At 25.8% G+C, this 23,166-nt stretch overlaps 1 protein-coding gene and 1 long non-coding RNA gene across 18 annotated transcripts in view; both read left to right on the forward strand.

The window, feature by feature from the left end:
• The window catches only part of LOC107071577 (EGF like, fibronectin type III and laminin G domains protein pikachurin), a 60,883-nt gene extending 47,512 nt beyond the window's left edge, over window positions 1-13,371 (forward strand). For all 17 annotated transcript variants that reach the window (XM_089171842.1, XM_089171855.1, XM_089171848.1 and 14 more), the window contains 6 exons: window positions 6,026-6,249; window positions 6,673-6,922; window positions 7,187-7,485; window positions 8,132-8,377; window positions 8,458-8,561; window positions 9,024-13,371. In XM_089171842.1, coding sequence (XP_089027968.1) covers window positions 6,026-6,249; window positions 6,673-6,922; window positions 7,187-7,485; window positions 8,132-8,377; window positions 8,458-8,561; window positions 9,024-9,172 — 1,272 coding nt within the window. In that variant the 3' untranslated portion in view covers window positions 9,173-13,371. The remainder of the gene's footprint in view (window positions 1-6,025; window positions 6,250-6,672; window positions 6,923-7,186; window positions 7,486-8,131; window positions 8,378-8,457; window positions 8,562-9,023) is intronic.
• Window positions 13,372-14,554: 1,183 nt separating this feature from the next.
• On the forward strand, window positions 14,555-19,218 carry LOC149032766 (uncharacterized). The gene is made up of 2 exons (XR_016176357.1): window positions 14,555-19,043; window positions 19,084-19,218. It is a non-coding gene; the product is annotated as an uncharacterized LOC149032766 (long non-coding RNA).
• The last annotated feature ends 3,948 nt before the right edge of the window (window positions 19,219-23,166 follow it).

Raw genomic sequence — 23,166 nt, forward strand, 5'->3', positions numbered from 1 at the left:
TAAACTGAACTCAACATCTCTCATTGATTTTATATTATATATATTATTATTATTATTATTATTATTTAATAACAAAATATTTGTAATAATAGAATACTTATATAACAAGTATTGAGAAGGAGAGAGAGAGAAAGAGGGAAAAATCTTCATTATCAAAAAAGTTTGTGGTACATGCGTGTCGGAGGAATAAACGAGAAAAGAAAGAGGGAGGGGATAGTCTAGTAACTTTTCCAGGAATGTTTTCTAATGGAATTCTTCGTCTAAACGAAAAAATTTCAAGTCTTTTTATTTTCTAACTATCAGTGTGTAAGTTTAAAACGCATATATACAACTATATATATATATATATATATATATACACAGATACCTGTAAACTCAACGAAAAAATTCATCCCGACTTTTCTAATGGCTTTTCTTCATTTTCTTTCTTTTTAAATATATCTATATATATATATTTGTTACTAGCATTTCGTTTATTAGTTTAAAAAGTTTATAAATAGAAATTGCACTTCTCATTGTTAAACTAAACGAAGTGTGTAAAATAAGGGGAAGAAAAAGAAAATGAATAAAAATACATTTGTTTATTAAATTATTCACGTTAAAATTGTTATTTAATCGAATATCTTATTCGTGTATTGATTTTATTTATTATTATTAAACATCTTATTCCCCTCTTTCTTTTTTTTTCTTTTTTTTATATTTTTATTCTACGTTGATCGTATTTTATTTCGCATAAGGTAACATTTGATGAAAATAAAACGTTGTGTTTTTTTCCACGATATCATCGATTTTTTTGTTCCTCCCCTTTAAGTAGAAAACCAATGTGGAACACATTGTCATAAATTATTCAAAAATCTCAAATCCGATTCGTCGATTTTGCTGGAAAAGGGGGACAATCGTTCATATAATATTACTAACTTGCAAAAAGAAGAAAAAAAAAAAAGAAACAAATAAAAAAAGAATAAACACAAAGTATCAACTATTTTTAACATGTATTTGTTTCTAGTATTATTTTAGTTAATTAATTTAAAAAATTTATCACAGGTGTTTTTTCAATCATTTTACAAATGATATGCAATATAAAAATAATTATTGATGAAATCTACAAATTAAACTAAAAATTAATCGTTATTGATTATTTCAAAAAAAAAAAAAAAAAGAATTATTATTGGTCGTGCAATGTTTAACTTCTATCGATCGTTTCAAAAATAGTTTTCTATTTTTTTTTATTTTTTTTGTATTTTTGAACAGAAGGTTTAATCGGATTTGATTTTTCTCCTTTTGTATTTTTATGACAATAAATTATACAAACTAATGGAAACATAATTATAAAATCTAAATTAGATTTACAGAAAAATTCTGTACGTTTGAACAAACATTAGTTCCATTTTTCGTCACTAGGAGGTAAAAGGCCCCTATTTTTTTTAAATGGAGTATACAAATTGCCACCATGTTGGCAAAAGTTCAAAACTAATTCAATAAATGCATTGTTCAAATTATGAATAATTTATTATTTTATATTTGTCTAATATAAAATGGACGATTGTAAATAAAGAATGAGATGTAAATTAGAACGAGAATGACTTTAAAATCAGTAAAAGAAAGAAAGGAAAAAAAAACGTCAGGTTAAGAATTCATTAGGAAATAAAACAGGTTGTGAGAAGATGATGGTAACGATTGGAAGTATGCTAATTTTAGGTTTGAATAATTTTGCCAAAAGTTTACACATTCGGTACTCTCTCTTAACGAGGATTTGTAGAATTATTCAGTTGGTCTTTTATCGATATTTCTCAATGTGTTGTTGGTTGAGTTCAATAGTACATATCAGGTACGACTTTTTAGGTTAGGTTAGATTTTGGTTTAGCACATGCATATAAACGAAACGGTGTACTACTAATAGGTGAGATAAAAAAAATACACTGAGATAAATAAATATATATATATATATACATATTTAAATGAAAATGTATGATGTATGAGAATGTTTAAGTGATATCAGCCAGGTGTAATTATTAACATTAAAGCTAGTGGTTTTGACTAATAGATTAACTCGAGTAAATATTAGGTATGCTCGACCAGCTAACGTTTATCATCATGCCAGGTATAGGCCAAATTTCCAATTCATGGTTTACACATGCACACGTACACTTACATCTATATACATATGATGTTTACTCTCGTACTAACATACAAACAATATATATATATATATATATATACTACACCCAATTGTTCTGAATGGGGGTCCAAGAATGAGCAAACATCATTTAGTTTTCCCCTAGTATGTGGATATTTTAAATCTATCATTAAAATAAATCCTATTAACATTTATACAAATTGTTATATTAATTATTAAAAAATTTGTTTGTTGTTCTGAATAATAATAATAATAATTATATTATTTTTATATATTGATAGTATATTAAGTATTTGAACTAAAATATATATATATATATATACTTTTCTATAGTAAAACATTATTAAGTTTTCCCCTAGCATTCATTTTAAATATATTGCATTAATAATTTAATATTTTAATTAATAAAAACAAATTTATTGGTTATTTTAGAATAATAATAATAATAATAATAATACTTTTATATATAGGTAGTATATTAAATTATTATTATTATTAGAGTATATTAAATTATAAATAATGTTATATTCTACTATCGTTAAATATCATTTAGTTTTCCCCTAGCATTCATTTTAAATATATTGCATTAATAATTTAATATTTTAATTAATAAAAAAAAATTTATTGGTTATTTTAGAATAATAATAATAATAATAATAATAATAATACTTTTATATATAGGTAGTATATTAAATTATTATTATTATTAGAGTATATTAAATTATAAATAATGTTATATTTTACAATCGTTAAATATCATTTAGTTTTCCCCTAGCATGCGTTTTAAATCTATTGTAATTATAATTACATAATTTAATTAATACAAACAAATTTTTTCGTTATTTTCAAATAATAATAATATTATTATTATTATTTTTATATATTAATAGTATATTAAATATTTGAACTACAATACATATATATATGTAGATATATATATGCTCTTCCTATCGTGATTGAAATGATACGATATAAAAAATTTCTTTTATATTTTATCTTTGTTATTGAACACGTCTCTCTTGTTGACGCAATAAATTCACTTTAATCCGTTAAACTCAACTCAACTCTCTCTCTCTCTTTCTCTTTATACATATATAGATATTTGTCTTTGTCATTGAACCAATCGAAAATCAAAACTACTTTTAGTACTTAACAGACTGTGACTAGATTAATAGCTCTTTGGATAATGGGAAACTATCTCTTATCTTATTGTTAGCGTTCGAATCTCTTTCCTCCCTCTCTTTTATCCCCTTTACCACCCACCTAATTCAACCCATCACACACCCATCTTTCTTTCTCTCTCTCTCTCTCTCTCTCTCTCTCTCTCTCAAGAACGATAGGATCTTCCAAAGTTTCTTCCTGAAATCGAGTACTTACTTTCGTCCTTCGGCTTGATTATCTTTTTCGATTTCGATTTTATCTTTTTTCTTTTCTTTTCTTTTCTTTTTTCTTAGATGGAAGATAAAATCGGGGAAAAAAAAAAAAAAATGTTTCAAAAGATTCGATGAACATATTAGATTCGATTTTTAAATATTTTAATATATTCATCATTTATTTAACAAAATCTTGATTGAATATATAAAAATGACGTGTATATAATATATATATATTATCTTGAAAGATAAAAATTGGATAATGTTAAGATTCACATCTTGAAATGTCAACACTTAATAAATGCGTCAATGGATGACAAAATTATTTGAATTATTTAAATAATTTTCTTATACATTAATATATTTCAGATATTTCAGATATGCAGGATGATGTGTAACTGGTGGTACAAGTGAAAAGGGGATGATACTAAATGACTTTCGCAAAGTACACGTGCACTTGATCATGTCTCGTTATAACGGACCTACGAACTTTTCGAAAATACCCTACCAACTTTCCGGAAATACCCTACGAACTTTTCCGAAATATCCTATGAACTTTTCGGAAATACCCTTTACGAAAATTCAAAGTCGATTTTCTTGAAAACAAAGCCTTAAATAAAAAATATTTATTCTATATTTTCAATTTATTTTTTCATGTAAATTCATCCCTTTTTCACTTGTACCACCTGTTACAGATCACCCTGTATATGAAGCTTATCTCAATATTATATCTAATTTATATTTTATATAATATTAATTAAATAATATTAACGAACATTTACGTTTTTAATACGATATTTAACCCTTATTGGTGGTAAGTCACGTGGAAAGTGATTTACAATTAAAAATAATAAATTATAATTAATAAATTAATCTTATAATATTGAACAATTTTATTTTGCTATTGACCAAAACTTAACTTACAATTATAACTTACAATTAATGAAAATCACTCATATCAAAACCTTAGGACCAATAAGGGTTAATATCAATTTAAATAAAATACTTTCTAACAAAAAATTTACACGATTTTAATTTCTATCGTTCATAACAAGTGTATGTTTATTCAACAACAACAAAAACATGAAAACAAAATCAAGTTAAACACAGATTTGAAGATGGTAATCATCAAGTTACGAATTCATCTGTACATCAAAGACTTTATTCAATTCAATTCAATTCAATTCAATTTGGTTTTACGAAAAACACGAGATAAAAAAAAAAAAAAAAAAAAAAGAAAAAGAGATAGAAGAGACTGACTAACGAACGAACCTTGACACTAATGGGCCAGAGTATTTGCCTTACACGTAACATCCACTTGTACAGTTTTCGACCTCTAACTTATTACAGCGATTAAACGTCTTAAAGGGATTTCTGACATTGTCTGCTGCGTTGAGAATAAAGCTAGCTAGCCTAACTATTACCAACCTTCTACTATGAATGTTGTAACATTTCGTAAGGTTTACTAATGTTTCTAGAGAGGAACACAAATTACCTTTAACCCCCTTACTGCTTAATAACTAACATCCATTCTACTTAACAAAAATAATTAACTAATAATCAGTTAAGATTATTCAATATGATATACGAATAATATTTAAGTAAATAATTTATTAAATTGATAATATTTTATCATATTTTGTTCATTGTTTACAAGATTGTTGTGTCATAGTTTTTCTTTTTTTCTTTGTTTTGTATTTTTGTTTTATTTTTCCTATTTTTTTTTTTTTTTTTTTTTTAAAGATAAGATAACAAATTAACATTGCTAACAACGTAATTGGTCAGATAACAAATTTAATGAAATAGCTTTTGATTAAAATATATTATGTTATGTTTACTTGCGTGTTATAATACATGACATACTTATTTCAAATTAGATAAATTACGTCGGAGAATATGGACAAGTTTTAATACTCATTGATAATTAGCGTTGCGAATAATATCCCATAATACATCAGTAAAGGAAACTTTAGATGCCCCTTGTGGGATGCAACCCGTTCTACGTCTACGTAGTATAAGGGCTTATACTCAAATACGAGAGAACTTTGTTATTTAAATAATAATTAAAACCATGAATTATTTAGAAATTTGTTTAATTTGTATTTTAATTATTAAATTTATTAAATTGTTTATATCTATTTATAAATTAATATTATATATATATAGTTAATATATAATAATAATAATAATATAATTAAATTTATGTATAAATTTAACAACAGATCTTTCAATAATTATTTTATATAAAATATTATATAAATAATAATATTATTTAATTAATATTTATTATATATAATATTAATTTATATTATTATTTATTATATCTAATAAATATTAATAAATTATAAATTAAATAATAAAATAGTATAACGAGAGCATGAACTGAATGTATAATGAAAATAACTTCGTTTGGAAACTTGGTTTAACACGTTTCGAAATAATTTATGATAATAATTATTTATTTATGGGAAAGTTTACTTTAAACACTATGAATATTTCTGTTTTTATTTGACAGGTACCATCATTTAATGGGTCATCCTATTTACGTTATCCAGGATTAGGTGATACTTCACTATCATGGTTAGAATTATCTGTGACCTTAAAGCCTACGGCTCCCGATGGTGTAATCATTTACAATGGGCACCATAGCGATGCTTCCGGTGATTTCATCGCACTTTATCTTTCCTCGGGATACGTACACTTCACCTTTGATTTAGGAACTGGTGCAGCTACTTTAAGGTCTATTTACATTTACATACACATATATATATATAAACAAACAAACAAACAAAAAAATAAATAATAATAATTATAAATGTAATTTTATATAAAGGGGGAGCAGAAAGTAATATCGTTTTATATTTTAATCAAAAATCAATTGATTTGTATCGAAGCGACATAAAAAAAAAAAAAAAAAATTTCTACACTAAATAAAAAAGGATTGTTGTTGATAACAAAGGTTAATTAAATTATTAACAAAATAAAAATTTATACGTTTGAATTTAATATAAAAAAGCGACTATCTGGTTCCTCTAGTATTAAAAAAAAAAAAAAGAAAATTTGATTTGCACGTTGAACGATTGTAAAAAAATAATTGTTATATTGCAATTTTAAAATATAGGATGATTTTTTTTTTTTTTTGATAATTGAATTTAATTTCAGGAGCGACAATCCAATACGTTTAGGTGAATGGTTGGAAATCAAAGTATCAAGAACAGGTCGTTTGGCATCTCTTAACGTTGAGAACGAACTAATTCGAGAAATTTTGGCACCGGGTGCATTCACACAATTATTTTTACCCCTTAATCTTTATCTCGGTGGTGCACCATCCCCCGATCTATATTCTTTAAAACTTAAAACAACCAGCAGTTTCGTCGGATGCATTCAAAGTGTTATTCTCAATCGACGTGAGGTAAAATTGAACATAATTTAATTACATTATCACAGTTAGGACTATAAGAAAATTTACATGAACGCATATATACGCCCGTAACAATGAAACGTTTAAAAAATAAAGAAAAACAATGAATTTACTTTGAAAATAAATTGTTCAATTTCATTGGATATTTTTCATCGATTATTTTACGTAATTTTTTTTATTGATTTTCCTTATGTGGGGATAGGGAGGGAGGTTTGAAATATTTCATTTCTATTCGCGTGTTATTTGAATTTTCAGATTGGTATCTTGGCTGAGGCCTTGGGTGGTATGAACGTTGGAAATTGTGGTCACGCTTGCGAGGCTAGGCCTTGCGGAGATGCTGAATGTCGACCTTTGCGAGATCGATTTACATGTCGATGTCATGCTGGTGTACCCCATCCATGCCCAATTTTAGATGATTATACGTTATTAACGTCTGTGCGTGCTGGTACTAATGTCAACCTGCCACCACCACCTACGATATTTCTAAATTCGGTTCCTAGTTTCACAGGAAGTGAAAGTTATCTTCATTATAATGACGCCGACACTATGAAAAGGTATATATATATCTAATTATTTATATAATCTTAATATCTATTATTAAATAATAAAAAATAAAACAAAAGAAGTGCACATTTTTGTTGAAATACTACAGGGGTGCACTTTAAATATAGAATTAAATCTACAGAGTGAGATCAAATGATTGGAATGTTGTTATTTTTATTAGAATATAATAAAAAGGTATAGTAAGGTATATTTGTAATAGATTGTTTAAAATTTAATTTTCTGTATTAAGATATATGTTTTTTTCTTTTTTTTTAAAGCAGCAATTTGATCAAAAATAATTAAATACATTATAATATATTTATATATATACTATTATATTATATTTTATTATATTATATTATTATATATTAAATTAGTTAAAATCTAATTTTCTATATTAAAATATGTAGTTTTTTATAAACCAGTTATTTGACCAAAAATAATTAAATATTATAATATTTAATAAATTTTATTTATATTTATATATATATATTATTATATTTTATCGATTATCCAATTAACTTAAATCTCATTAAATATTAGAATAAATATACCTTTTTTTTTTATAAAGAATTATTTGATTCACACTCACAATAAGACACTTATAATAAGAATAGTGTAATTAATCTGCAAAATTTATTATTGTTTATGTTTCAGGATAATAAGTTATAGAGTAGACATTAATATGAGATTCAGAGCAAGCAGCAGTAGTGGTTTATTACTTTGGAGTGGCCGACATTCGGATCCACAAGAACAAAAAGATGAAAATGACGATTTCCTAGCACTAGGTTTAAATCAGGGTTATCTTACATTGGCTTATAATCTTGGCTCAGGTGAAGCCATTTTAAAATACAATCTTACAAGGCTGGACGATGATTTGTGGCATCGTGTTCGAGCCGTCAGGTAAAAAAATAAAAGAATACAAAAGACAAAATATCATATTATCAAAAAAAAATAAAATGAAATACTAAAATTGATTTTAGAAACGAACAATGGGCATCTCTCGTAGTTGACAGTGGTACAGGTGTGTCGGCATCTTCCCCAGGTCAATTAAGACAATTAAACACCGACACTGGTTTATATGTTGGTAAGTAAAATTAATTTAAACAAAACAAAAATTAATTATTATATATATATATATTATAATACAAATGTATTATACTATTTAAATGTATATATAAATACATATATAAATATTTATTTAATTATACAACAAAATAATTAAATACATATATTTTTAATATTTTAATATTTAATTATTTTACATTACAAAATTATTTTATAATAAAAAAAAAATAATATATTTGTTGTTATAAAATATGTATATTTTTTAATATTTTAATATTTAATTATTTTACAATTTTGTTTTATTGTTTTTGTGTTATTTTATTTATGTTTTATATTTTCTAATAGAAAATTATTTTATTTTATAAAAAAAAGTAATACATTTGTTCTTATAAGATATATATATATACATATATATATTTTTTAATATTTTAATATTTCATTAATTTCTAATATAAAATGATTTTATTTTTGTTTTGAACAGGTGGTGCACCAGATATTATTAAAACAACAGGTGGAAGATATACCAAAGGTATCGTAGGGTGTATCAGTGATCTGATATTAGACTCGGATTTATCGGTACCATTATCATCACCAGGACAAGCAACCAATACGCATTCGTGTATTCCTTGAAATAGAATCCTACCGTTTAGATTAAAAATGATTGGACCTTTCGTAGATTATATCTAAAGGCTATGAAACCAAAAACAACCAACAACAAACAAACCACAATTTTCATTACCGGAAAAGACTTTTACAAAAATGATTGCAAAAGATAACAGAACGAGATGACGATCATTGATCATGACCAACGACCATTATCAGAATTAAATGTCATGGTCACAAGTATTACAACAACCATAATGAAACTCTCTCTTTTTATTTTCTATGTTTTTATTTTTATTGCAAATCTTAAGAGAGTTACCATAAAAAAAAAGAAATGCATCTATTAAACTAATAAAAAAATATATTTCGAACGTCAATATTAAATAAATAATATAATAAATGAACATGTGTGTGTGTGTGGTTGTAATACTTTGACGAATCGTCGATCGTTTACATGTTTTTTTCAATTTATTTATGGTTTATTTATGATTTATACCAAAAATCCTATATTTATAACAAATGATACATTTATATTTTTAGTTTATACGATTTATATCAAAATTTGTTATTTATTTAAATTATAATCATTCAAAAATGACCACATGGATTGATTAGGAGAACGAATGATGGACGAAGGATAAAAAACTAAACTATAAAACACATTCGATTAAACCTATGGTACACGAGAATGTAAAGAAAATTCGTGGGCCTAAAAGAAAAAAACAATTCTTTTTTTTATTTTTTATTTTTTTTAAATATAAGACAAAAGAGAATAGAAATATTATATAAATAAAAAAAGGATTAAAACACGGTGTAGGCAGGACAGTAAAAAATCCCTCCATTGTCAATTTTTATTAAAAAAAAAAAAAAAAAAAAAAAACGCCCTCGTACACCGGTGAAAAAATTAAACGAAAGAACAAAAAAAAAATAAAAAATAAAATGAACAACAAAACGTGAGACAAAATAATAATAATAATAATAATAATAATAATAATAATAAAAATAATAATCAAATTAATAAAAAGAAGAAAAACAAAATACACCCCGCGTCGTTTCAGGGTCATCGAATAATACATAAATATTTACATACGTACATACATATTACATATTATTAACAAATACATATATATATACATATATATGTATGTATTTAAAAAAAATAAAGAGCACTGCTGGCAAATTTTCTTGGCACGTAAATACATGCATACATACATACATACATACATATATGTATATATATATATATATATACATTAACGTGAATTGTCACTAACAAGTTAACCACATACACAAGACACTTACACATTCAGATACATATACATATACCAACGACGACGATGATGATAATAACGATTATGATAACGACGAGACTATGATTACGATTATGATTATGATTATGATTATACGACTACCTATTACTAACACGACGAGGTGAGAATACGACGAGGATCTTTTTATCAAGGTAGAATTTTTACGACGCCCAATATTCATAGCGATTAAAGTAAGGTACACCGAATATAAAAATACATTATTATTATTATCATTCATATATACATACATAACACATAATTAGATAATACAATAATTGTAATATGCGTAAAAGATACAATTTGTTTGTTTTTTTTTTTTGTTGGGTTGGTTGGTTGGTTGGTTTTTTTTTTATATATATAAAACTGATATATGAAGTGTGTTAACTCTTGCGATCGCTATAATATAATAATCGTCGTTGAAATATGACGAACAAAAAATAATAGAAAAATACAAAAATGAAAGAGGGAAGGATCCTAATCAGTGTGTAGGAAAAAAAAATGGTATATAGAATTATTATATACGAGATGGACCAAAGAAAAAAAAATTAAAAAAAAAAAATAAAAAAACCAAAATATTTCAAACATATTTAACATCGATGAGAATGCACGGACACTTGAGTTGAATCATCGTTTACGACAAACGAGAAAGTGATAGTTGTTTATAAACAAATTAATAGGAAATAATAATAATATTCATCAAAAAAATATTATAACAAAATTAATTGTTAAAAAACATAATAATTCATTTAAAAAATTATTAACAAATGTTATAACAAAATTGATTGTGAAAAACATCTGTCAAGATAAAAAACAGGAACATAATAATTCATTGAACAAAAAAATAATAAATGAATAACAAAATGAAGAAAGAGGATACGTAAAGATGAAGCACTCGTCCTAATGAAACAAACGTTCTCAAATGAAATTCAATCGTCCTTTAATTAATTAATTAACTAATTAATTAAATAATTAATTAATTTATTTATTTATTTAATTATTATCGCGCAATCGAGATATCAAATGAATTCACTGGCGATGTGTGAGTTCGTAAAATAAGCTTTAAATGTTTCTAGAATCGTAAATTTCTATAAATCGAGTAAACACGTGTGTGCGAGAAGTGTGCGTGTGTGCCTGCGTGCGTGTATGTTTATGTGAATATGCGTGCGTTGTTTCTCGTGTGTATATGTGTGTGAGTGTGTGTGAATTTCACACGTACTGCTACTTTTTTTTTTCTACACTACATTTTTAACAATAATTATATAATCATCATTTACATCCTATGTGGACACACACACACATAAACACACATATATTCATAAGATTTGGCTGTAACCTATCGCGAATCTTCATATATAAAATAATTAAATGCCTATTCTCTCTCTCTCCCTCTCTCTCTCTCTCTCTCTCTCTCTTTCTCTCTTTCTCTTTCTTTTTGTGAGTGAGGATATTAAATATTAACACGTTGAGCGCCACGTCAGTCATCGGTGACTGACACTAGATTTTCCGTTCAGGCCGCGTCTGTCACAAATGACTGACAGCATACGACAGCTGTGATTCTAAGTGACGCACGTGGCCTGACGGGAATTTCCTTAAAAATGGGTGTGGCGCACAGCGTGTTAAAAAGTAAAAAAAAAAAAACAAGGAAATAATAAAGAATAAATGAAAGAAAACGAAAGTAACTTTCATTCAAATACGATCAATTTCGTATACTTGAAAACTTTCCTAAGACACATACTCACACAAACACACACCCATACTCACTCACATAAATCTCATTCATAAAGATTGAGAATGAAAATGATCGATGCTATGCTAAATGGTTGAGAACTGATCCTAGAATTTATTCATAGACTAATATACGTATACATATGTATATCTATATATGTATGTATGTATGTATATGCAAATACAAGTTTTATATATATACTTCAAATTCAACAAATCTAGTAGATTTCTTTTTCTCAGATTTTTGTAAGAAAAAAAAGAATAAAATTGAATGTAAATTAATTAATTATAATATTATTGAAATTAAATTAAAAAAAAAAAAAAAAAAAAAAATACAAGTGTTGAAGATTAATGTTTCAATTAAAAATTGGAAGATTGAATTTGGAATATAAAACTTGTACATAAACAAATATAAATATATATATGTATATACATACATGTCTCATATCAACGAATGGAACAATGACGTTTGATCAAGAATGAACACCGGACACATATGTATGTTAAATGACAGAATATATACGAGTATACATATATGTACGATCGATGGAGTTATAAACAATAAGTAAAAAAAAAAATTACCAAAAAGAAAAAAAAAAAAAGAAATGAGCAGTTAAAAAAAAAGCAATCGGCTGGTATGTCAATTTTTGTACGATTCAATGTTCTTTCTTTTTTCTTTTCTTTTTTTTTTTTTTTTTATTATTCTTCTGTTAAAACTATGCGTAAATATTTCATAGTATATCAAAAAAAAAAAAAAGCGGTAGAATCATAGTAAAAAAATAAAAGAAAAATGCAAAAAAAAACCTTAGGAAAACTAATAAGAAAATTAAAGCAACCAAAAAAAAAAAAAATAATGAAAATAAATATTATAAATATATATATATATAAATATATACACACTCCAAAAACACACATACACACGAACACGAGATATAAATTAAATATTGAGAATCGATATGAACGTATTATATGTTTACAAATTGCCATTGAAAAAAATAAAAAAATAAAAAAAAAATGAAAAAAAATAAAAATAAATAAAAGAAACGATACAATTTCGTCGTAAAATATTACCAAAAAAAAAAAAAAAAAAAAACAACGCGTAATTATTTTGCCACGTACACGTAACACGTAACTCGAGAGAAAGTATAATAATAACAATAATAATAATAATAACAATTATTATTATTATTATTATTATTAAAAAAAAATAATCAATAAAGTTCGCACTACGATGATTTTCTACGCATTTTTCGCGTTATTTTGATACGAACAAAAATTTTCCGCAATGGGAAACGCGCAGTTTCAAATTCGAGGGATGAAAAAAGAAAGAAAAAGGGCTTGACATTAGGGAAAGGGGTGTAGAATTTGTTTCCAATCGAAACAAAAACAATAGTATATTTGTAAATCGTAATATCGAACGTATCCTATAGCGCTTTTTTCATTTTTTTTTAATCATTCAAATCCTCACACACATCCTCTGCCGTAACTCTCATACATACGTACATACATATTATAAAAAAAAAAAAATAAATAAATAAATAAATAAAAAAGAAGGTTCACCTTTATATTCATACTGAAACAAAATGTGGTTCCTAGAATATCGTATAATTAAAAAAAAAAAAAAAAAAAAAACGAAATAAAAAAACTAATGCATAATATTACTATATGAACACTCACACATCATCATACACACACACACATATACACATATACATCATAATTATGTTAGCAGCAAGCGATTGACGATCGAGAATTGGTTGAACACGCATAATTGAGTTTCGATCTTTTTCTCTTCGTTTTCAGAGAGAGAAAAAGAAAACGTATACCGGGTGTTTGAAATTTATCCAATAGAAAAACGATGTCAAGTGTTTTAAATTTCTTTGCATAAAATAAATATTATTAATAATAATAATAATACCTGACGTCGTTTTATTTTGGACATAAAAAATCTTCAAAAATTCTGTATATATATTTATGCATTTTATATGGCTAAAAAAAAAAAGAAAAAAAAAAAAAGAAACAAAAAAAGAAACCTGTCCGCCTGTTATTGTCGTTGAAAAATAAAAAAATAAATAAATAAACTTACACAACTAACGCAAAAATCGCTTATCTCTCTCATATCTATATATATATATGTATGTATATGTATATTTATAATATACATACACAAATGAGGAATCCTTGCAATAAAAAAAAAAAAAATTTAAAAATAGGAGACAAATATGGAACAAAAAAAAAACATTTATTATCGGAGAGAAAAGCGATGATAACAAATATATTATACTTCGTTGTAATTATTATTATTATTATTATTATTATTATTATTATATAATTTATTAAATACGTGCACTTGTACGAATATATATATATATATATATATATATATATATATTATATTTATTTCGTTAAAAAAAAAAAAAAGAACATCAAGAATTTAAAACGGGAGTTGAGAATTAACCTAAAAAAATAAGCCACCGTGAATGAAAAAAAAAATGCAATTTCAAATAGGAGTTTCAGTCGATGTTGCAGATTTGCCTTAGGTATAGGCAACCCTTTATACTACGTGTTAGCAAAACAAACTGCAAGTGCAGGGGTTTGTTAGTTGAAAATCAACGTGGCTCGTTTGAAACGATCAAACACGACCAGATGGATAGTCCAAAGTTTTTGCAAATTTTGCTAAAATTTCGTTTAACAACAATACGTTTTATCTTATTTTATTTTATTTTATTTTATTTTATTTTAATTTTGTGCATGTGTGTGTGTGTATATATATATAACTTTGTACACAAAGAATCGTATTAGAAGAGCTTGTTGATACTTCGTTTAATTTCAATTGCAAATGATCTTTTACGTTGATGCATTAAATTTTCATTGAACGGTATCAATGCAAAATCAAACAAAATAGAAAAGAGAATAATCGAAACAATATGATAATAAATAAAAGAAGAATATTGTTCAAGATATAACACTTTTAACACTCGTTCATGAATAATTCATAAAATTCATCTCATTATTTGTTTTTCCTTGTTTTATCAAACGTATAAAGCATAAATATGAAAACTAAAAAATATACGAAAAAGCTTTCAATATTTACCCATTTCCTTCTCTAATAATATCTGCCTATTTTATTCATCACGATATAAATGAATATATTTGTATAAACATGCGCGTATACATATACATATATGTGTCGATGATGATTGATTATTATTATTATAAAAAAAAATAAGAGAAACTAAATTGAATTTTAATTTTGTTCATTTGTTCTTTCATTTTTTCTTTTTTTTTTTTTAACATTAGATTGCCAGATGTTTATAGTTAATTTTTATTTATTTTATTAATGATAATTAGTTTATTTTCTTTTTCTTTTTATTTATATACTTTGTTTGAAATTAATTAATTTAAGTAATTTTATTTTAAAGAAACTACGTTTAAAAGAATTTTCATACATAAATTATTCGTACATTTTGTTTATTAATAATATTTAGGATAGAATAAACTTAATTCTTCTTTTTTATTTTTTTGCATAATATTTTAATTTGACAATTAAATCATTTTTCAATAGTTTGAATTAATATTTGTATGTGTTTCATAATGTTATTAAAAATCAACAATAAAATCGTAAATGAATCAAAATTGACTTGTTCTTGCAATCTTAATGTTAAATTTAATTAAATAAAATTATATAAATAATTATTAAAACGTTTTTATTAGAAAAACAAGAAACAAGAACCATTCGTCTCGACACATATTACGAAATAATTGTATAACGAATAATAATTATGGTCGAAGTTATTGAAATCTTGATTAAAAAAAAAAAAAAAGATTTTCTATAAAAGTTCTTTATTATCGCATTGACCAATCAATCAATCTAATCAAACAGGCCTCTCGAAACAAATTTACCTTTTACCTCAAAGCTTTATAAACTAAAACTAAAACTATTTACTAACGAGCACTTCGTTGTGGGCCGCCTATCGAAATTAGAATAGCAAAGGGATGATTGAATCCGCTTAAACGATTAAAAAACAAAAAACAAACAAAAAAAAAGTTGGACAAACATTAATCGGGATGAAACATCGTGCCGAACAAAAACAACTTACTCTTATTCGTTTTATATTACTTATTACGCTAAATTGAAACTCCTTTTAAGAACTGAGAACTTAATATTATACAGGGTAAACCCATTACTTTGATCAAATATACCAACATATTTTCTCTCTCTCTCTCTCTCTCTTTCTCTCTCGAGATTATTAAAAACTTCAAAAGAAAATTACGAACAACAACAAAGTGTACTCAAAGGATTTTTTCAATATGATAGTTAAACAAAATATTAACTATTATATCGTAAGATTATAAACAAAATGGCTATCGTTCTTACACTTTTTTTTATCCCCTTTTTTATTTTCTTATTATTATTTTATTTATTAGTTATATATATATTTTTATTTATTTTAATATAAATTATTTGAAATTATATATTTGATTAACACATCTTGGCATCAATGGTCTTTTTAATTAACATTAAAATTAATTATGTAAAAGTTATTAATTTTTTTCAATTTATAAACATATATATATATATATAATACTCGTTTGTAAACCAAAAAAAAAAAATTTGATACGCTCTTGAAATGTGAATCAAATATAAAACACTATATACAATTTTGTATTATTTTGATTTTTATTAATTGGACGTTGGCTATTAGCAAATAACAAAAACAACAATAAAGATAAATAAATAAAAAAAAAGAGAAGAGAGAAAGAAAGTAAAATATGAAATATGATAATAGAAAGAAGCAGAAGAAGAAAAATAAAACCGTATTATATAAAAACATAAAAAAGTGATTAAAAAAAAAATAATCTCAACTAACAAGGCTGAAAAGTATGTGTGTTTACATCATATCTGAATAAACTATAATTATAATAAATTAAATAAATAAATAAATAAATGAATTAATTAATTAATCGTGAATGAAATAATATATCATCGTAATTATTAATTCGAGCGAAAATATATGAAAAAAAAAATGGTCATATCTGGCACCGCATTAAATGCCACGCAAAAAAAATGCAATACATATGAAAAAATACTAAATATATATTATATTATATTATTATTAAAAAAATATATGTATATATATATATATATATATATATGTACACGTATATATGCACATATATATTAATAAAAATATATAAAAAATAATATTATATATAATATATGTGTATATGTATATGTATATAATATATATATATATATATATTGATAATGTATATTATACAAGTATACACCTATTACGTCCGTCTGCAAAGTCTATTAGAGAAGAATTTATCCTATCCTATTTTTGCGGCCCATGCACTTCGGATATACTATAATTAAAAAAATATATATATATACACATTATATGTGTATGTGTGAGTGTGCATGTATTACATATAAGCATGATCGGAAAGATAATTTTTCATATTTAAGTGAGCCGATAAAAAAACACGTTGTTGTATGTACGCATGAACGACCCTGACAACTTGATTTTTTCAAGTATAATTAAAAAACTATAATATATATATATATATGTTCCACAAATGCTGCTATTAATTTGCAAGAAAAATAATGAACTTTTTCGTTACTATTTGACCTATATATCGGGTCGTACACCATAAGCGAATTTATATTAAACGAGTGTGCCATAACGAAAGGGTTAAAAAATAAAAAAAGAATGACATTTTTTTAAATTAAAAATAATACGTCGACAAGTGTAACGACGATAAACAGGGGATTGAAAAAATTTTACGTGTGATATGTGCATGTGTGCGTGGGCATGTAACACCTTGGTATGTGTGTGTGTGTATTTATATATATATATATCAGCTGATCGGTGACGTTTAAAAGACCTACCCCGTTCGTCTGTAAACAATTTAATTAAATGAAATTTAGTAATACGTGATGAAAATGATAAAAGATAAGAAAAATGTTTTGTTTTGTTTAAATAAAATTCGAAACAGGCACGCGGGGGAAAATAGATCAATTGAACGTTACTTTTGTAACTGTAGTTGCATGTGAATCATTAACGAAAAGAAAGCAAAAAGGTGTGTGTTTCCCTATCTTGTTTTCTCTCATTCTTCTCTTTGCCTTTTTTTCTATTTTAATTATATATATATATAAATTAAAATTAATCGCTTTGCGAAAAAAATCTCCAACTGTGAACAAAACTTCCGCTCTGTTTCGCTGTGTGTCTAATAGTCTCAAAAAAAAAAAAAAACAAAAAAGAAAAGGAAAAAAAAACCCCTAAAAAAAAAATCTCAAAATAAAAATAAAAGAATGTTTTTACGCGTCGATTAAAAATAAAAATAATAAGAAAAATCACGGAAATTTAATAAGCGCGTAAAACTAATGAAAAATTGATTTTACCTTAAGAGGCAAACTGTCCCGTTGATAAGGTAGAAAATGATAAAATATCTGAGAACGCCGTCGGTACGATCGTTTTCTACTAATACCATATGAAAACAAAAAAAAAAGAAAAGATTTATATATATAAATAAATAAAAAAAATTAAGTTTGTATTAGGCCTACATATAATCGTGTAATACTAAAGTCAAACGTATCGATATCGTTCAAAGAAAGATTATTCAATCAAATGACTTTTGGTGTATGCGTTCGAATAATATAAAAAGAAAAAAGAAAAAAAAATAGAGAATTGCAGCATGTATAACGACAAAACAAAAACAAAAAACAAACAAAAAGAGGTTTGCATATAACTATTGCATATATAATTTTAAGAGCACGCCAAAGATACGCTCCTGTGAAGGTAACTCGATATGTGCACTTACGAGAATAATTAATTGTAATTAAAACGATATCGTCCGTATATGTATATGTATATATATGTCTATATATAAATATAGATATATGTATACATCATACATATATATATATATATATATGTATCACACGCAGCGTTAGAAATTTATATGAACTGTGTGCAAGTGTGTGTCTCTCACATTGTGAAAACATGAATAAATATGAGGTTTTGTAAATCAGGTAATACTTTTTCGTATTCTAACCGAAATCCGTAATTATAGTTTATTCTATTTCAATTGTGATTACGTTATTATTTTTGAAGTTGAGTTATATTTATGAAGATTATTATTTGGATAAATTACATATCGATCTTTTTATGTTAAATAAAAAAAAAGCAAGTAGATCTATTAAAGTCTTAAATCTGAAATAGATATGTTAATAAATTAAACATTTTATAAACAAACGAATTTAAAATCTTTTGTAAACCTGTGCAAATATTCAATGCTATAATTATTAAAGACTTTTAAATATATATATTTCATATTTGGTAAAAAATATGTGTGTGCCTTCAAAAATGCCATTATACATATATTATAAAAAACAGGAGAAGAATCAGAAAGGCTTGTTGTTAAATCCAACGAAGATCACCTGTAACAAAAAAAAAACTATATTAATTATAAAATCAAGTGAGATACAATAGCCTAACATGTGAATCGTCCAATTCGCAGATGCACTTTTCAAATTGAATTCTCTAATTACTTTTATCAAATATCTATTTACCTTTGCAATAAAATTAAATTTAAACGTGTGATTTAACATTTACAAAAAAAAAAAAATAAAGAAAAAGTAAAAGTACAAATATTAAGTTAGCAAAAAAATAATATCTATTAATTATTACAGAATACTTTTAAGCAACGTTATATACAAAAGAAAAATTGCAAATTTAATAAAATACGATAAAAGTTAAAAATCTCAAAGACAAAATAAAAAAAAGATAACTCTATTATTCCAAAACTATAATTAAACTTTAAAATTTAATAATAAGGGAAATTAAATTTTTTGACTGAACTAACTAAACACATGTGCATCTTTTTGACGATATAGACACAAATTTAGTGTCCCAAGGAGACGGAATGGTCCATCATCTCCAATTACAACTAAAAATTAATGACGAGCAAAAAAGTAAAACAATAAAATATAAAATATGACTAGAGAGCAATTCTCTAAAGGTTCGAACATACTGTTAAACCTTTGAAAATAACTCAATAGCCTGATAGTTGCCCTCTTGAGCCACAATTAAGTGGGGGCCTCTTCGGCATTAAGCCTCTTCTTTCTTCATTTCCAGAAAACTGCATTTGGACATTTCTTACGTGCAAGTAAGATGAAATTTTTCAAACTACTTTTGCAAATAAACTGGTATTTTGTTATGATTCTAATTCTCAATTATTAAAAAATTAATTAACAATTCCCGTTTAATATTCTAGCTCGTGGACCATCAATGAACTTGGAGTTCATTGACCATACACGAGAACATTTAATCGAATGTCCAAGCAGTACAAAATTTCCCACGATGACCTAATAACACTTCGCACTTTTAACGTCGAGTAATATAATCGAATTGAAATAAATAGTGCAATAAGTATAATGAATTTTCTTGCAATACTATCATTTCATTAATTGGCTATTAATTTATTCGTTTATTATATTAAATATTTCTAGCTGTAAGACGAAATCGCGACAGTGCGTAGTGCTAATCCTGAAATACTTAAAACTAAGTATCAAATGCATCAAAGAATTTGCGAATTTTATTCGACTCTATCTCGTTCGAGATAAAATCGAAGTAGAAATGAATCTTTCAAATGGTTGCAAATACCTTTGAATCATGATACAAGATTACAGAATAGTCACAAAATAAATTAACAAATCAAGCATAATATAGAATGAGATGATCAAATTTTGTAACAATTCTGTATAAACCAGGAAGCGGAATTTCCACTCCGGAGTGGAAGCAAGAAGTCTAATGCCTTTCCTGGATCCTACCTACTTAAAATTAAAGTTTTCACATTCATTCAGAGAAGTATGCTACCTGCCTGCCTATTATTCATATTTTTACCCATTTTAAGAAAAACCATACATACCCACCCACTCACTCCACGGTTCTCACACATACCACCAGGGTGCAAAAGCCTAAACTAGAGAGCATGCCCCGGGGCACCTCCGACACCCTAGTTCAACCACGTTTTCTAAACTTATATGCTAATGGGTATACGTACGTATTGCTGAAATCGACTGCCAAGGCTAATGATTATTGCATACAAAACTAAAGCAAAAATACAAGTATACACTAGTATATATGTATGCATACTAGTAATATACAAGTATATCAAAGTTTCCACAAATAAATGCAGTAACTCTACTATGCAAACGATTATAAAAAAAAAAAAGAGAAATATTTAATATAAATATAAGAATGAAGATAGATATATAGAAGTAATGCTTTAAGTATTTAATGATGTATTAAATGAATAAAAACATATCGCGTAACGATGTACAATACACACTACCTAATACGCACACACAGGTGTAAAGTACATCGTGCAATCACTAGCACAATAGCAGCCGCCAATAGGGGAAAAAACTAAAACTAAACCCACGCTAACTGTTTCTCACCCATACGTGTAACACCTGGGCACACGCATAGATGAGAACGCAGAAAGTATGGGGGGAGAAACGGGAGATTAGTATATTAGAAGCTGAAAATCCTGATCTAAAAAAATATAATTAACACATATATAAATATATCAAAAGATTTCAATAAAAATTCATCTAAACGGGCTAAGGACTCTACAAGTCATTTGGTGAATAATGACTTAAACAAGCGAATGAAAAAAAAAGTTACCCCATATGAAACAATTAGAGTTTCGAGGTAAGGATGTATTAAAAGACTCTACAATAATGATGGATATTTTTTGCAAACCTCGGACGACTCCTTTCATTAAGTTGGCTGTTCTAATTAAAGAACTGGGCTTTGAGCCGCCACTTAACTGCCAAAGTCTATCCGTCGCGAATGAGTTTGTCTTCTTGCTCATTTATTTAAAATATCAAAATCTTGATATATCAAAATAAATCTCGATTAGATAAACTATGTACGAAGCAATGCATGTAAGACATTTATTACATGCTTTCCAGGACGAAAACGAGTAAATTAATGCTCGATTTCATCACTACTAACCACGAACAAAACACGTAATAAAAAAGAGAGTGCATTTATTAATTGCATTATTAATTAAATGAATTTAACCGATGAGACAAGAAAACCTATCCTGAACTAATAATAAAACATACAATAAAATATACAATTTTCATGAGTAACTCCTAAAAAGGAATTACTCATGTGCTCGTCAATAATTTATTTAAATAATTACAACCAGTAACTCGTGCCGATTTGGACCTTTCATCCTCGGCATGATTGAGCACTGGAGGGACTTTAAATAAAAACTCATGGTTTAAGAAGTTCTGCGATGGCTCCAAAACACTCCTACTTCGCAGCAAATATTGTAGTCTGACCATGGAAGACGATACTCGATTTGCCATTGAAGAAGATCCATCGAAGATCCATCGAAGATCCATCGAAGAATTCATTCAACATCTTCGAAAGGAAGAGAATCCATGGTTATGTCTGTAAAATAAAATAGAACAAAACGATAAGTTATTTGGAATATTATTCAAAATCATATAAAATAAAATCGAATAAAATGTAAATACAAATGAATACTTACAATGCATTCCAATGAGATGCAGCTCTATTGCACCATGGTGATGCACCTCGCGTGAATCTAAAAACGCGGTTTATACAAAAATAAGAAACTATAGATGAGTTTCTTATCGCGATACCGAAATTTTATTATACGACGAACAACACTGACTCTAATTCGCGTTTGATTTTAACTTATTACTCGCCCGATCACTGATTCTAGACTGCACTAATTCAAAGACTGCATTGCTCGCAGTCAAATGCAAGAACAAAAATTTCACTTCCGGTCACTTCACATGGGCCATTCGTGCACGATTGCAATCTGAAACTGAAATAAAAAACAATACTATTAATATCATTACTATTACAGAAAATCATTAAAATTTTTGAAGAATTATTTAATACAAAAATATACTTACTGTAAATCTTTATT

This window comes from Polistes dominula, unplaced genomic scaffold (genome assembly GCF_049000335.1).
Source record: "Polistes dominula isolate Pdom_NZ unplaced genomic scaffold, Pdom_raw_medaka contig_84, whole genome shotgun sequence".
In the NCBI taxonomy this organism is placed as follows: Eukaryota; Metazoa; Arthropoda; class Insecta; order Hymenoptera; family Vespidae; genus Polistes; species Polistes dominula.